This window comes from Dysidea avara, chromosome 4 (assembly GCF_963678975.1).
Source record: "Dysidea avara chromosome 4, odDysAvar1.4, whole genome shotgun sequence".
NCBI classification, from domain to species: Eukaryota; Metazoa; Porifera; class Demospongiae; order Dictyoceratida; family Dysideidae; genus Dysidea; species Dysidea avara.
In genome coordinates, this window is record NC_089275.1 from 42,383,663 (window position 1) to 42,400,751 (window position 17,089).

Here is a 17,089-nt window from a genome sequence, read left to right on the forward strand (position 1 = left end):
CAAAGAAACCACCATGTAGAGAGTTCAGCTGCAAAGAAATCACCCTGTAGAAAATTCTGCCAAAAACAAATTGCCCTGTAGAAAGATCAGTTAGAAGAAGTTACCTTTTAGAGAGTTCAGCTACAAAGAAACCATTCTGTAAAGAGCTCAGCTGCAAACAAATCACCTGTACAGAATTCAGCTACAAACAAATCACCCTGTAGAGAGATCAGCTAGAAGAAATTACCTTGCAGATAGTTCAGCTACAAACAAATCTCCCTGTAGAGAGATCAGCTAGAAGAAATTACCTTGTAGAGAGTTCAGCTACAAAGAAACCATTCTGTAAAGAGCTCAGCTGCAAACAAATCACCTGTACAGAATTCAGCTACAAACAAATCACCCTGTAGAGAGATCAGCTAGAAGAAATTACCTTGCAGATAGTTCAGCTACAAACAAATCTCCCTGTAGAGAGATCAGCTAGAAGAAATTACCTTGTAGAGAGTTCAGCTACAAAGAAACCATTCTGTAAAGAGCTCAGCTGCAAACAAATCACCTGTACAGAATTCAGCTACAAACAAATCACACTGTAGAGAGATCAGCTAGAAGAAATTACCTTGCAGATAGTTCAGCTACAAACAAATCTCCCTGTAGAGAGATCAGCTAGAAGAAATTACCTTGTAGAGAGTTCAGCTACAAAGAAACCATTCTGTAAAGAGCTCAGCTGCAAACAAATCACCTGTACAGAATTCAGCTACAAACAAATCACCCTGTAGAGAGATCAGCTAGAAGATATTACCTTGTAGATAGTTCAGCTACAAACAAATCACCCTGTAGAAAGATCAGTTAGAAGAAGTTACCTTTTAGAGAGTTCAGCTACAAAGAAACCATTTTGTAAAGAGCTCAGTTGCAAACAAATCACCTGTACAGAATTCAGCTACAAATAAATCACCCTGTAGAGAGATCAGCTAGAAGAAATTACCTTGTAGATAGTTCAGCTACAAACAAATCACGCTGTAGAAAGATCAGTTAGAAGAAGTTACTTTGTAGAGAGTTCAGCTACAAAGAAACCATTTTGTAAAGAGCTCAGCTGCAAACACATCGCCTGTACAGAATTCGGCTACCAACAAATCACCCTGTAGAGAGATCAGCTAGAAGAAGTTACCTTGTAGATAGTTCAGCTACAAACAAATCTCCCTGTAGAGAGATCAGCTAGAAGAAATTGCCTTTATAGAGAGTTCAGCTACAAAGAAACCATCATGTGGAGAGTTCAGCTGCAAAGAAATCACCACTGCCCAAATTTCAAGGCAATAGCTCTTTCCAATCTGAAGTTATCAATTGTCAAAGTTGGCAAATTGGATGTGTGTGGAAGGCCCCTTTTTGCAAATCCGGTCACATATGTATTATATATATAATTTGTACATTTACTGATAAAATATTTAAAGTATATCTACTTCATCTTTACTTTTTCCTGTAGTAAAGAAAAAAAACATAGGTTAAAAAAGTCCCAAAGCTGGCCATAGGCCGGCTTTGGGGTATACAAATACAAAAAGAAATGAAATCTAATCCAAAACAGCCAAGCTGTAAAAAAAGTGTGCGGCCCTCAGAAAGGCTATGGTGAAAAAAGATGTGAAATCCAAGGTGGCGGCCAAGAAATGGCTGTGATGGTAGGTTAATGGTAAAAATTTTAATAACGACAATTCAGGTGAATTTTTGTGCCGCTTCACAAAATTTACCTGAATTGTCATTATTAAAATTTTTACCATTAACCTACCATCACAGCCATTTCTTGGCCGCCACCTTGGATTTCACATCTTTTTTCACCATAGCCTTTCTGAGGGCCGCACACTTTTTTTACAGCTTGGCTGTTTTGGATTAGATAGTACTTTTACTAGTAACTCTACTCAAGTGAAGTATTTGTCAGATCTGTACTATAGACTTGCAATTGACCGATACCGATACTCGTAATATCGGTACCGATATCGGTATCAGTACAGCCCTATTCAATAGCCATCTGTGCATGATTGTAGTCTGTTGTATTAAAACATTCTGTATAATTACGAGTGATTTTTCATTAGAGATGCAATATATACTAAGAAAGGTAGTTTGTTTAACAAGTACGCATGTGCATGTGTACTTACAATAAAAGGTATAATTGTGTAAAGAAGTGCTTTAGAATTAGAAGCGTACCTTATATGGTAATTTTACTGGAATTAGCAAAACATGTACAACTATATATTACAAATGTATGTACATTCTTTGCATAAATATATACACCTACTTAGCTATATGACCATGCTTCCTTGACTTCCAGTGGTGCTACACTATTATAAGGATATCTGATAAGATCCAAGTATACACAGTGCATGTGCATGGTCTTGTTTTTTGTCGTGTAATTCTTGCACACACTAATTGTTTTTCAAGCTACGTAATACAAAAAAAATAATGATTTTTTTCAGAGCATGATTGAGTATAGAATCTCGAGAAGCAGCAGACCTGGAATATAGCTACGTGTCCATACACTGTATATGTATCCACACACTGTAGCCTTGTTACTTTTGAATGATACCTGTAATATATAGCTATATTTCAGTTTTACTCAAACTGTGTAGCTAAATCCACAGGTTTTGGAATGGCTTTTAAAACGCATCAATGACAAAATGAAAATCATCATCACATAATGAAAATTAGGATATATAGTCAGAATTTCAACTTTGGAATACCAGAATGTTTGACACAACATCTTACGTACAAATTACCACACATCACACCACCAAAACATTCACATATCAAATGAATGGAGAACCCTTGAAATCAGTAGAAAAGATTAAATATTTTGGAGTTTACTTGAATGATAAACTATCACGGCATGATCACATGACTACATATGCAACAAAGCAAATCGATTACTTGGTTTCCTAAGATGAAATTTACATTCCTGTCATAAACACTTCAAAGAATATGCCTACAAACAATTTCTGCTACCATCTATTGAATAATGTTGTGGTATCTGGGACCCACACAGCCAAAATGACATCTCTAAACTCGAAGTGATTCAACATCGAGCTGCTCGTTTTATCTTAAATAAGCCTTGGAACAGACACCGCCGTGACAGTATCACAGAAATGCTAAATGAACTAAACTGGCCATCTCTTCAAGAACGTAGAAAGCAAGCACGCCTCATCCTATTGTACAAGATAGTAAATCACTTATTACTCATTATCTGCCATCATTAAATCAAACTGCTACCTGAGCTAATCATGATCAGAAATTTAATCATATATACATGCAACCTTCAGTAAATACTTATCTCTATTCATTCCTACCCAGAACTATTCCCCAATGGAATGGTCTATGTATCCCTAATCTATCTAACAAACATTTAAACAATTAACAATTGCAACTTAGCACCTATTGTAACTTAGCACTTATTGTAACTTGGCACTCATCACTTAAACTTAATTGTGTACCTGTACATTACCCTCTCGGGTGATTGCTAATAAATAAATAATAAATAAATAAGTGACCAAGAGTTGTACAGTCTTAAGTAATTCAGCAAGAATGACATACAAAGGACCATGTAATTTCATTTGCAAAATATTTCTAGCAGGCTAAATATATACCCATGCATGGAATGGGTGCAGATGTAAGCTTTCATGCTCAGTAACTGTAATAGTAGTACATGTGGTGACTGTCACTGTTCTATTAGAGTATTTGACTGATTAATCCATTAGAGTGTCTCGCTCTTGTATAAACTTTTGGGGAGAGGGGCATGCCACCGGATCCCATTAAAGTAATGATTAAAGTCTTGTATCTTGGATACCACAATCAATGTAGTATCAGGTTCCCATGCAACCACTGATCCTGGCGGGCTAGCAGCTAGACACCTATACATGGCGGAGCAGGCCAAAGAGTGAGGAGGCAGAAGAGGAGGCCAGGCCAGCTCAATTCAGAGGCGGTGGAGCAGGCCAAAGAGTGAGGGGGCCAGGCCAGCTGTAAAGACCAAAATAAATAAATAAATAATTACCTGCTGACAGTATGGCTGCCCTCCACCAACTATAGACTATCTCCTTATTTATAACTACACATAGTCTCGCGTGGCCAGACTGCTTAGTTTCTTCTCTTTTTTTTCATTTGGTCGGGAAAAAATTTTCCCGACCAACTGAAAAGATTTTCTTCGACCGGCCAAATGAAAAAATTTTCCCGACCAAAATGAGAAAGAAAAAAAAAACGATCTGGCCACGCGACACTAAACTACACATACGTAGCTAAGTAGCTTGCTACACTGCTTCTCTGAATACTGTGGCTACTCTATTAGAGTATCTAGATCGGTAGATCCTGACTGTTCTGTATTAGAGTACCTCGATCTTTACTTGCAAATATTGTCCCATAAAAGTGGCGGGGGGGCGTCTCCACCGCCTATTTGATTTTTTAACGAGACGATACAAATTTCAATATACTGACGTCAATTTTTCACGTGATATGTGGGTTGGCAAAGGGGAATTGCCCTCGAGAACAGCTCTCTACTATTAAAAGGATCGCGAATGAAAACGATAATCCCACAGGTTCAACAGAAAGGTACAAATATCATATATGATCAATGAAAATGATGTGTCTAACTTTTCTACTGGCACTCACAAACTTTTTTTTCTGTTTGCACAGCGTCGATGCAAATGCACTTTCGGCGAACCGCCACAAAGGAAATCTCGTTTCTTTCTCAGTTACTGAACAAGATGAATTCTTTGGAATGACGATTTCTGAAAATGGTGAGGTGTTTGTTGCAGGACACCACGGCATACACAAATTGTCAGCCAACTTGTCTCACCTGATAAACGTGAAAATCACTAGTGTAATCATTAATGGATACACCGTGACGTATCACAACGATACTAGAGCCACTGGATTGTCTCTGACCAATGGAGGACGATACATTGTAGTTTTTGTTAATGCAGGAGTGTGTAATGCTTACGATGTAGATCACTTGAACTATGTAGTGGCCAGCATGGGCCGTGTCACAGGTGGTACCAATGCTGTGGTAGCCATGTTCCCAGGGGAAACAGAGGACAGTGTTTATGTTGGAACAACCAGCATTAGGAAAATGGTGCAACACAACCAAATGACACTCGCCCAATGTACTGTTACTGATGCACATTTAGTAGCTGACAGAATCAGGTCATACAGTATTGTACCATCACTTCTTAAGAGTCGTGTTTTCCAAACTGGTTTCATCGTTAATGATTTTGTTTACTATGTAGTTGAAGATGGCACAAAGATAAGAATAATGCGAGTGTGCAATGAGACAGCAGGGGCAGAAGATTTGAGTTCAATAAAAACTAAATTATTTAGAGCATTATATGAAGTAGAGTTAGTTTGTGGTGGGCCTGCTTTGTACGCAGCTGCATCAGTTACTAAACTAGTGAATTCATCTAGCAGTATTCTTGTTTTAGCAGTACGATCACCGTTGTCAAGTAGTACCAGTAGAGTGTGTACATACAGTATCAGTGATATTAACACTGCCATGGATAATAGTCTAACTGCTTGTGCTGCTGGAGAAGATAGAAGAGCAGTATGGAATAGTAAACCATTACCACAAAATTTTACAAGATTGTGCTCTGAAAGTTTTAGTGTAAGTAACCTACCGTAAATTATTGGTAACATACACCCTGTGTGTGCCCTACAATGATTTGTGGTTTGATATAGATATGCAGCCTGTATCTTCCATTGGAAATTGAGGCACTTAGTGGAGGTAGCTTGACATCCACACCAGTTGTTAGTGAGCCACTCACACAGTTCACATCATCAGTGATAGTACAAGTGGAGGGAGAACTACTAATGTTTATTGGAACTAGTGATGGAAGATTGTTAAAGGTAAAATGTGCATACCTACTGTGGTTATATGTAAATGTGGTCATCATTACGACTTCTTTTGTAGTATTTCTTTAAGCATATCAACTTCAACAATTCATTATTGTATGATGCAACTAATATCACCACTAGTAGCATCGTATCACTACAATGGTCATTAGGTAGTGACTATGTGTATGGACTGACCAGTGAACAGGTACACAACACATAATCACAATATGGACAATTTCGTACATTATTACACTATACAGGTGATTGCCATTCTGATAGAAGACTGCCAGTCATTGAGAGACTGTACTAGTTGTGCTGCTAGTATGGACCTATTGTGTGGATGGTGTAGTATAGAGAAGAAGTGTTCTCGTAGGAGTGAGTGTAGTAACAACACTGAGACTAGAAGGTGGATACAGGAGGAAGAAATGTGTATGGGAAACTTTGCCATCTCACCAAATGCTTTATCAGCTGAGAATATAAACCAAAAGGTATGCTTCATTCACCTGTATCAGCATTATGTGTGTGTTCTGTAGTTCAACATAACAGCAGACCTGATACCTCCTCCATTGGTTGATGAGAGTTATTATTGTGTGTTTGGAGACCTTGGATCCAGCATAGTGGAAGGGAATTTAATCCCTGAAATGGACTTTACTAATTTGACTTGTGATTTTTCAATGGTACTTATCAGATCACACAGCAGTAGTAAACAAACTGCTTCTTCAACGTTAGATTTTAGTCTAAAGTCAAACCTTACTGATATTAATTTTGTATCACTACCTGATGGATTGCCATATTATAACTGCAGCTCATATGTTAGGTACATAACTGTATGTAGTAGGAATGTACTGACTGCTATATATATACAAGACGAACTTGCAAGATAATAATGAAATGGACTTTTGGTCAATATGTAGCTGCAGCTCCTGTTTATCATCTACTAACTTGTGTGGATGGTGTTTATATGATAAGAAGTGTACCTCAACCAATGACCAGTGTAGAGTAGTAACTGATTGGATCAATGTTAGTAGTACTAGACTAGTATTGTATCAGTGATGTACTAATAGTCATCTCATTTAGACTAGAGACAACACTAATACATCATGTCCACTAATCCTTGATACCACTAATGGATATCAACAACCAGTTGGAGTATCACGTAACTTATCAATAGAAGCTAAGAACTTACCACCTCCTGTAAGAAATAGGTGTAAAGGTGTTGTATTACGTTTTCTTCCAAATAGAATTCAAACTACATATACCAGTGTGTAATACAATATAATGGATCACAATCTATTTTACAAGCTGAATATACAGCACCTGTTGGTTTAGTGTGTATTGTGAGAGACAATGATATAGTATTACCACCTAAAGTCAACCAAACAACTGGCACCATTACTGTAACATGGACTGGACCTGGTGTGGAATATATCATAGAAGAGGACGTGTCACTAAGAGGTGATGGGATGTAACTAATCACTGGACTGGACTACTGGACTGACATATTTTCGGTTTTTACACATTCTGAGGTTGGTTTTATTGAGTCTTGCTAGACAAGGGCCTTCAGATAACTTGCAGTCTGCTACTAAAATGATGAGTGTGAGGAGTGGAGTAAACAAAAACTGACTTCTAGTGATTTCTCCTCTATTTATTATGTTCTTCTACAGTACATATACCTATACTCCTTATCAGTATGCTGCAGGGAATGTGCTAGTTATGGTTAACCAATAATAACGTCTTGGAGATAGTAGCAAGCTTGTAAATTTTGTCACATATTGTACCAACCAGCACATGTAAGAACTAATCATGATAGCAGAAAATACCTACAGTTGTACAATGAGTTTGTACATTGCATGTAAAAAAGAACTTAGCTACAGTAGTCTTAGGAAGGATAGGTTGTGTCCCAGGGGCCTGAGCTATTTAATTCAAGGATACAGTGTATCATGGGTAGTACAAATATAGTAAAATGATTTTTGGTTAGATATTACAATCTCCAAAACACAATACTAAGAAGTGTATAAATGCTGTAGAGCATAACAAGTAGTGAGAAGTCAGTTTTTGCTTACTCCACTCCTCACACTCATCATTTTAGTAGCAGACTGCAAGTTTTTTCTGAAGGCCCTTAGCTAGCAAGACTCAATAAAACCAACCTCAGAATGTGTAAAAACCAAAAATATGTCAGTCCAGTGTTCCAGTCCAATAGTCCAGTCCAGTGATTAGTTACACCTGAGGTGATGTCATCATATCCTGTTATTGTCTGGTTAATTACGTTTGATCCTTGTTTGTTGATAAACAATGTGCTAATAAAATAAATTACATAATATAATTTTTCAACAGTGTTGTTGTATGACTGTCCAAGTTTGGCTGGAGGGTGTTCATCATGTTTGTCAGTATCAAACACATTAATGCTTGACTGTGGATGGTGTAACAGTTTAACAAGTTGTGTAATAATGGAGTCTTGTTCTGATGGTAGTACATTTACTACTACCAGTAGTACTTGTCCTTTACCACAGATCACTATGGTATGCACTCAAGGCTTATATAAAATATAATGGTGTATTGTACTCACAGGTTTGGCCTGCTTCATGTCCATATCAAGGAGGAACTGATGTAACAATCAGTGGAACAGATTTGGGAGTTGTAGTTGATGACATCATTAATATTACTATTGGAGGAGCACCATGTATGATACACAGGGATAGTTATCAACCTGGAGTAGGGTGAGAGGAATATTTTGTGGACATCCATGTAGCTAAGTTATATAATGTATGCAGAGTGAAATGTCAGACTACACAGAGCAAACCTGGTGGTACCAGCACAGATTTAGTGATACCAATATACCGTGATGGATCAGTTGAAGTTGCTATACTTCCTGGTGTATTTAGATATGCTGTAAGTGGGTGTTATACCTTTCACTGACTATGCAGCTGAGCTTCCACCATGCATATTAGTGTAAATCTACATATTTACTTGACCTTTTCACAGTGCATAAGGGTAAAGAAAATGTTTAATTTTTTTTTACTTTAACAAAATACTTTTTGTGCATTTTCATAATATACATGTGCATGTATTTTTAGCTGATTTTAAGGTATGTTGTATACATTCAGGAAGTGCAGGTGTTGGATTTCTATCCCAAAAGAGCACCAATGTCAGGGAATGTTCTGGTGACCATCACTGGAATGAATTTTGATGTCAGCAATCCAGCCCTCATTGATATATTACTCACTAGCACCCATTGTGACCTCATCAGTAACCAGTGAGTGTACATTAGTGTATGTCTGTAGGCCTATGTACTGTACAGTGTAGCCTGCTACTACTTTCTGATCACAATGTAGCCTGCAGCTATTTTCTGATCGTATTAATGAGTACTATTACTGGACTGACACATTGCACATGTTATGGTTGGATCTATTAAGTTTTGCTAGCTAAAGGTTTTCAGAGAATCTTTAGCCTATTACTAAATTCTGAATACAAGCAGTGGAATTAACAAAATTGTCTACTAAGGATTTCACTGTACTGCTCTACGTCACTTATACACTCCTTACCAAGGCCACAGTTAACTTGACTAGAGATGGAGAGTGCAAGTCCACAGTGCAATCCTAATAAACTTGGTCTCAAATATAGCAAGCCAGCTGGCACATGCAAGTAGCTAAAGAACTCTTTAGTCACGTGACAATTTTGATGGATGGACTGTATAGCTCAAATTGTATGGCATCCCTATACAAATTGATTATCACGGTCCTGGCATTCTACTATACTCTTGTAGCTGATTGCCTGGAGGTTAAACATATGAATCGAATCAATAAATCAAGTATTACTAGTAATGTAACCCTTAAAAGACAGTTTTCACTGTTCATCTTAAGCATTTAGAAATGAGGTAAGACTCCCTGAAGCCCTTTAGCTAGCAGAACCTTTAGTTAGCAGTACTTATTAATCAAGCTATAGCATGTGAAAATAGATCAGTCCAATAGTCCAGTCTAGTGAATGGTAATACCCCTCATGGATCTATTAGCTCACTGCATGTGAACAAAATGCAATTTGGCCAGTTTAGACTGTTAACTAACACTTCATTTTCAGACATTGTGCAGGCTTCAATGTAAGTGTAATTCATTTGCTGTCAAACAAAGTGATTGTGTTGTTGTCAAACAAAGTGATTGTGTAAATAGGTATTGTTTACATAGAAAGTATAAAGTCTGAGACACACCTTGCCCTTATATAACTTGTTCATAGGTCTATAACTTGATATCACCTATGTTACAATATATACATGTGACCTGATTTTAGTAAACCTACATTTGGGCACATAAAAATGTTTAAAAGTAACACCAGCACAAAATGGCTAACAATTTTCACAATAACCAATCTTAAACATACCATGCAGGTCTGCTTTCTAGAGACAGACTTTTGTAGACATGCATGTCAAAGCCCAGACAGTGCTCTAGAGGCCTTGAGAAGACACTGGAGTGACTTGAGACCACATCATTGACTTGGGACCACATCATTGACTAGGAGTGGCTGGCCAAGTTATGCAAATGTGAAATGTGTTTGTTTTGCACCATTGTGAGCCAGCTAGAGCTCCCGGAGGCATGCAATTTGGCCTGGAGCTCACCATTGCAACACTCATCCATTTTTAACCCCAAGTGTTCACCACCACCGCCCTCCACCCCTTTGTGAGTACTCAGGATCAAGCAGCACATGTGAAAGAGTTGATCTAAATGGCAGGAAATTGTACAGGCTGCTTCGTGCGCTCTAGATTCTCTGAAAGGCCACTTAACATCTTCACATTCATGAAAAATTTCACCCTTGTAGTTGGCGAGTTATTACCATTTAAAATATGAAATGCCGTTTTCTACAGTTGTACATTGTGTTCTAAAAGTATAAGTTTTCCAAAATCAGGTCACATATACATCACTACAGGTCAGCTAGAAGCACATCTGTGCAGTGTATTGCTGGTAGCAGAAGGACCACTTGTGCTGGTCCTGTAGTGTTCACCATTGACAATGCAGTGGTCAGATCTCATAGCAACTTCACATACACTGATGATCCTCAGGTGTATGCTCTGGTTAGCCATAACATCATCAGGAGGTATGTAAGTGATGTTGTGTTACACTGTAAGGAAATGTTCATTAAAACATGTGATAATAGCGAAACATACACTTATCTCAATAATATTATTTCAACAAGATGTAATGTCATAAGGCACTGTTTTGTAACTACAGTTGTACATGACTTAAAGTAATGTGCTAGTCCTTCCCCAACAAGTTTAACATCTTTGCACAAGCCTACTGATAAACTGACTGTTGTTGATACACTGTAGATTATTTTCATAGCAAAGTTGTTATATAGGTTTTATCTAAGCTATTTCCAACAAGTGGTATGACTCCTGCAGCACTGTAGTATGAAGTTCAGCCTAACTGTAGGCCCCTAATAGGATAGTAATCAATATACTTACATCAAGCTGCCACAGGAATCACTTTTGTTTACATTGCTCATCGGCCAGGTTCTAAAGTTTTAACATGCTAAGGCCACTTTCTTTGTACAATGCTTGAAGAAAAGATCAAAATATTCTAACGAACTAGTCAACCAATAGCCACTTTTCAGTCACTTTTATATTTGTTTAAGTAACTACTATTTGCATAGTGAAATCTATAATGCTCTCTCAGAGATGAATTTTTTCTGCAGCAATCTAGCCCTCAGATCCCCATGAATAACACTGGTACCTAAATCTGATTACGCTTACATTTTGTAAATGTCATTGTCAATGTTGCCCCCCTTACTTTTGACTTACTACACCACCCCTAGTATGTATACTGTATATGTGACTGGACCTGCAAAAACAGGGTGTGTGGGCACATAACATTTGCCTACTTTTTCAAACTTTAATGATTCATAATGTATGTTGTCACGTTATAGCCACACAATTCTTAACATTTATTAGACATTTAGTTGACTCTATAATACAGGTTACAGAAGCCAGATATTTATCCTAACATCAAGGTATGATCTGTTATGTGATGGAGTGTAGTTTGCGCCCACATGCCCTAATTTCACAGGCTCAGTCACATATAGATAAAAAGCAGTTTGGAAAAGCAAGTGTAACATAATCTATACGGGGTATTGCTCAGTACAAGCCATGAATGAAGTCTACCATACCAATAAGCAAGTTCTATTGTGTGCACAACCTCACTATGTCTTACCCCTAAAATTATCATACATATACACACGTACTGTTGCGAGTTAATGTATTTTATTATTTTTACTACATTCATATACATATCCATCACATTATATAACCTATGTGTGTACAATTTAATGGTATACTCTGTACTTATAGTGGAGGAATCAACATAACATTTATTGGCACACTACTGGATGTAGTTGAAGACCCAACAATGAAAGTGAATATCATTAATGACACATCTGGAACAATCATCAGTAATCACACTACTGTAAGTGTATGTTACAATTATTCACATGTAGTGGAACGTTTATTATTTGAATGCCAAATATGACTGTTCAATTAGAGTATTTTGTCAACTGGCGTATGCTCTATTAGAATGATTAATCTACAAAGAACAATGTTGCAGTGAGCTGCTAATATTCTAGCAGCTGGATGCAGACACACTAACTGTATCAAGGGAAGCTTTTGGTGAGGTTGAGGAGAGCTAGGGTTAAAGGATGGCCAACTCTAGCTTCCTTCGAACTCCCAAAAACTTCCCTTCAAACAGATAGTGAAATGCGTCATTACGTTCAACAGGCAAACCTCAGCTAGTGTTAGGGTCAGAATCAGGTTCAGTTTCTTCTTCACCCCGTAATATAGCTTTATTATAACTTACGTCTTGGTTTGCATTTACAAAGTAAAAATTAAAGGAATTGAGTATAGCTGTGAGTGGCATAGCATAGTGTTATAACCATTCTGGATTAATTAATTAACACTTGGGGTCCTGGGTTAAAGTTTGAAGACTTTTGGATTTACTTTTTTGCTCAACGTCTTTTTTGTTCAAGTTGTATTGTTGTTCATGTAACTGCTGGGACAATAGGAACAAACTGCTATTTGATTTTACATACTTTCCATGTTTGATTTTCAGTTACTGTATACGAATACTTTTCCCGCAAATAATTGACTCTCCATTGCTCATTGTGTATGTTTTGTTAGAGTGAATATGGTTACATGTAGGTACATGTTATATACACAACTGATGTAAAGAGGTACTGCATAAAATAATCCTTTTTTTTCACAGAAATGTTACATTGTCAGTAGTGATCGACTGAAGTGTTTATTTCCAAGTGTTCAGTCCATTACTCTAAACTCATCCTACAGTGTATCATATAGTTTAGTGTTGGCTCATGTTCCAGGACTCAGTCAACTAGAGCAGAGAAGTGGCCTGGCAGTTACTATAGTTGATGATCCAGTATTTGATCTGATTGGGACTGTGCCATTTAGTCCTGATGAAGATCTTGTTGTAACTGTGAGTGTTGTGTTTTGTGATGGGTTGTGATAATTTTAAAGGTCCACTGAAATGATCAATCTTTGCTACCAGTTGGATAGGTTGGTTCAGTTGGTTGGTTGGGTTAGGTTGGTGTAGTTTAAGTCAGATTTTGCTGTATAACACAATTTAGTATATTTTATAAGTTTGTGTAGCAGTACTTCCGGTTCTGTGTCTGGTGTCACAATATCTCAGTAGAACAACATAATTGATGTTTTTGTGTATTATACAAACTACTTATTTATTTAATAAAATGGCAAGTGAATTTTCCATTTCAGTGGACCTTTAATATTCATCAGGAACCATGTAAGTGCTGCTAGGCACATGTATCATCAGTGTTAGGAGTAACGCGTTATGTAATATTATTACTTTTGTGGTAACAAAGTAATATAACGAAATACGTTATAAAAACAGGTAATATAACTCAAGTTACTTTACTTGCAAATGTAACGCGTTACCTAAGTAATATAGTTACTGTAACAAATCTAATATTACGTAATATTATTACTAAAAGTAACGAAGTTACTAATCTTGTTAGTAACCCACTGAGTAATGCCTAGCCACAACGAAGTAATGAAGCCTACTAAGTGAGGCTTATTCACCAGCTACTTACTTATATCAAGACTTGCACATTGTCCAACAACACAATTGTGTCACATGATAAGGTGGTAGTTTCACACGTGACAGCTTAAGGCTATGGACACTAAGTAATATAATATGTAATATTATTACAGTTACTTTATTTTATGGGTAATATGTAACTGTAACTAAATAGTTCAGCTGCAAGTAATATGTAATATGTAACTAGTTACTTTTAAAAAGTAACTTGCCCAACACTGTGTATCATGTAATGAAATTGAACACTATATTATGCTTTTGACCTGTGCCCAAAATCACCTATATATTTTATCATTCACTCTTGATTACACTTATTAGAACACCTACTGTTTCTATAATCATATGCCACCATGTTTTGTCAGTAGTTGATTGTTGTACTATATCACCATTTATACATTGATGTCACGGTTTTGCCTTTATTTATACTGTTCTTTAGCTAGCTGGTTGTCATGTGTGTGCATGCGTGTGTGTGTGTGTGTGTGTGTGTGTGTGTGTGTGTGTGTGTGTGTGTGTGTGTGTGTGTGTGTGTGTGTGTGTGTGTGTGTGTGTGTGTGTGTGTGTGTGTGTGAATATATCATACTTGTGGTTTTGACTAGGCTTGCGCCAATTATACTAGCATAATTTTGAGCATAATAGGCTAGCAAAAGAATCAAGCATTATGCCAGCATAATAGAACAATTTCCAAGATTTTTAATTGAATGCACATGCTAAAAATACAGCATTTCATATCAAGAAAATGTGTTCTTGGCTGATTATTCACACATCGTAGAAATAAGGTCAAGATACTCTAATAGAGCAGTCACGTACTCTAATATAGCAGTCGGGAAAGGCTGATATACTCTAATAAAACAGGTGATTGAGCTTGTACAAATGTACATGTGCCAAATTTGTACAATGTACGTACACATGTACATTGTACAAATCTGGTGATTGAGCTTCAATCGTGATCTGCCTCACATTTGAACTGCAGGTGTTTATCTTGTATGATAGCCTGGGCAGGTGTTGTTGTCATATTATAGACTTGATTAATTATGCACATAAATAAAAATGCATACAAGTGTTTCTGCCACACTTCAAGGGTTGCTTGTAGCAGCATCATTACACCATATCATGAGGTGTTAGGGTTCTATCATTGCATCATCCATGAGTTCACAAAAAAAATTTTAACTGTGTACCTGATATTAACAGCAGGTCCCTAGCTAGTTATAATACATTAACTAACCAATTGCCCTGTTTGCACTATTAGGGTAGGTATGTACCATGCAGCTCACTACCATGTGACATTGTAGTGGTTACTGTGGGAGGTGTTGAGTGTCCTCTAAGAACAGTTAACATCACTTCTTTATCATGTGATCCTCCTCTGCTGTCAGGAATGAAGAACATTACAGTTAGTTGATGCACATTATATGGCATGTTATATTTCTTTGTCGATTGTTTTTAAAGATCGTACATACATGTATATGAAACTGTTATGGTTAATATGGTATACCCAGGCATACATGCATCATAAAGCAGTACAAAAGTCTAGTACATGCAGAAACTTGGAAAAGCATTTGAACTGTGCTAGCTACTGAAGTAAAGGTTGAATGCCATCATATTCGCAAAAAACAAAAAAAAAAACTTTGAATGTTCTATTAGAGTGTTTACAGTACATTATCCATACATTCAACAATTTTTTTCAGCCACACTTGTTCCTAGGAATATAATTCAATTTGACCAGATCTCATTTCAGTGGGCGGGAGTGGCTTAACCTCTTTTATTCAACTGAAGGAGGCTTCTGCCCCTATCCCCTAGTGCTACTGATGCAATATACAGCATATAATATAATCAAAGCCGGGATGCATACCATGATATCTTGCATATAATAATTATGCTATTAAACAAACCTGCATCTGCACTACATAGGCTGACACTGTGTATACTTCCACTCTTACAGGTCTCTGTTGGTGAAAACCTCAAATTCATTCTTGGCAGAATGCAGTATCAAAGTGGTAGCAGCTCCAGTATTTTCATGAACCCTTTACTGATTATAGCAATGTTTATTGGCATCGTCATTATCATCGTATTACTATTGATATTTGCTAGTGGTATAATTTGGTACATGAAACACTGCAACAAGAGGGCAATGTCAAATAAGACTCAAGTCTCAGTAGCTAACGTCAGTATGTACACATCACCAGCCTATGGCACACATCAAGTATTCAGTGAACCAGGACTGGATCACCTGTATGAATCCATTGATGACTATGTTGTCCAGTCACCACAACAATGTCCTCAGGAAAATGGCGTAGAGTTACTTGATACTGCTGAAGTTATAGCTAACACAATAGCAGAAGCTACTAGTCAGTGTAGTACATGTACAACAACTGGCTGTGACCAAGCTGAAGATTACAATGAACATGTATCAACAGATTGTAAGGATGGCGAGTCATTGACTGGATATGTCAATGACGTGTGCAGTGATAGTAAAGAATACTTAGAACTAGTTGATGGTAAAGAAGTAAGCAAGCAAAGTTGTGATGAAGATAGTGCAAACAGCAACGAAGTAACAGTAACTGTAGTAGATAGCTAGATAGCAGACAGACTATTAAATGAGTTATATAGACAACAAGTTCTAAGACGCATGTAAGTAAAATACATTTAAGGCACTTACGTATACTACTGCAGGTATAATTAATAGTTTTTGCTTGTGTGAAAGCAGTACCGTAAAATTAATAGCATTTTAAGGTTACGGTATAGTCACGGGAAATCATTCAAAATTTTAAATGCCTATCGATACCTTTTGAGAAGCCCATAAAACCAGTCTAGCAGCGTGAAAAGTTTTAAATGAAGGTGAAGCCCTTCATATTTAATATTTTTATGTAGCTACAGTGTAGTTTGAGGCAGGTGGAACACTACAATTTGTTGTAGTAACACAAGTAAGCCAGCCCATACATCGCTCAGCTCCAGCTGTCACTACCATGTTTTTCCGTAGTCTCGCGCAGCCAGACTACTATTTCTCCCCACGGCGCTTATTGATAAGCGCCATGGGGAGAAATAGTGGTCTAGCTGCGTGAGACTAGTTTTTCCGCCGCCAAATACAGCAAAAGCTGTAGGCTCTATTGGAATTTCTGGGGCATAGTGATACTGTATATTAAATTTATTAGGCCCTGTGG

General features: G+C 37.2%; 1 protein-coding gene across 1 annotated transcript; it reads left to right on the forward strand.

Annotated features, from left to right (window-relative positions):
- The first annotated feature begins 4,464 nt into the window (after positions 1 to 4,464).
- On the forward strand, positions 4,465 to 16,631 carry LOC136252221 (plexin A3-like). The gene is made up of 18 exons (XM_066044616.1): positions 4,465 to 4,554; positions 4,639 to 5,602; positions 5,677 to 5,844; positions 5,909 to 6,037; positions 6,093 to 6,320; positions 6,366 to 6,649; positions 6,747 to 6,852; positions 6,910 to 7,026; positions 7,074 to 7,287; positions 8,167 to 8,351; positions 8,401 to 8,549; positions 8,604 to 8,721; positions 8,937 to 9,085; positions 10,747 to 10,914; positions 12,164 to 12,278; positions 13,071 to 13,298; positions 15,181 to 15,321; positions 15,871 to 16,631. Exons 2-18 carry the CDS (start codon positions 4,724 to 4,726, stop codon positions 16,504 to 16,506), a joined length of 4,014 nt encoding a protein of 1,337 aa, XP_065900688.1. The 5' UTR covers positions 4,465 to 4,554; positions 4,639 to 4,723; the 3' UTR covers positions 16,507 to 16,631.
- The last annotated feature ends 458 nt before the right edge of the window (positions 16,632 to 17,089 follow it).

Excerpts from the sequence above, each read along its gene's own strand:
- LOC136252221 (XM_066044616.1), top strand. The coding sequence starts at position 4,724 with ATGACGATTTCTGAAAATGGTGAGGTGTTTGTTGCAGGACACCACGGC. Across the intron at positions 6,038-6,092 it reads ATGGACTGACCAGTGAACAG|GTGATTGCCATTCTGATAGA; the intron begins GTACACAACACA and ends TACACTATACAG. Across the intron at positions 15,322-15,870 it reads CAGGAATGAAGAACATTACA|GTCTCTGTTGGTGAAAACCT; the intron begins GTTAGTTGATGC and ends CCACTCTTACAG.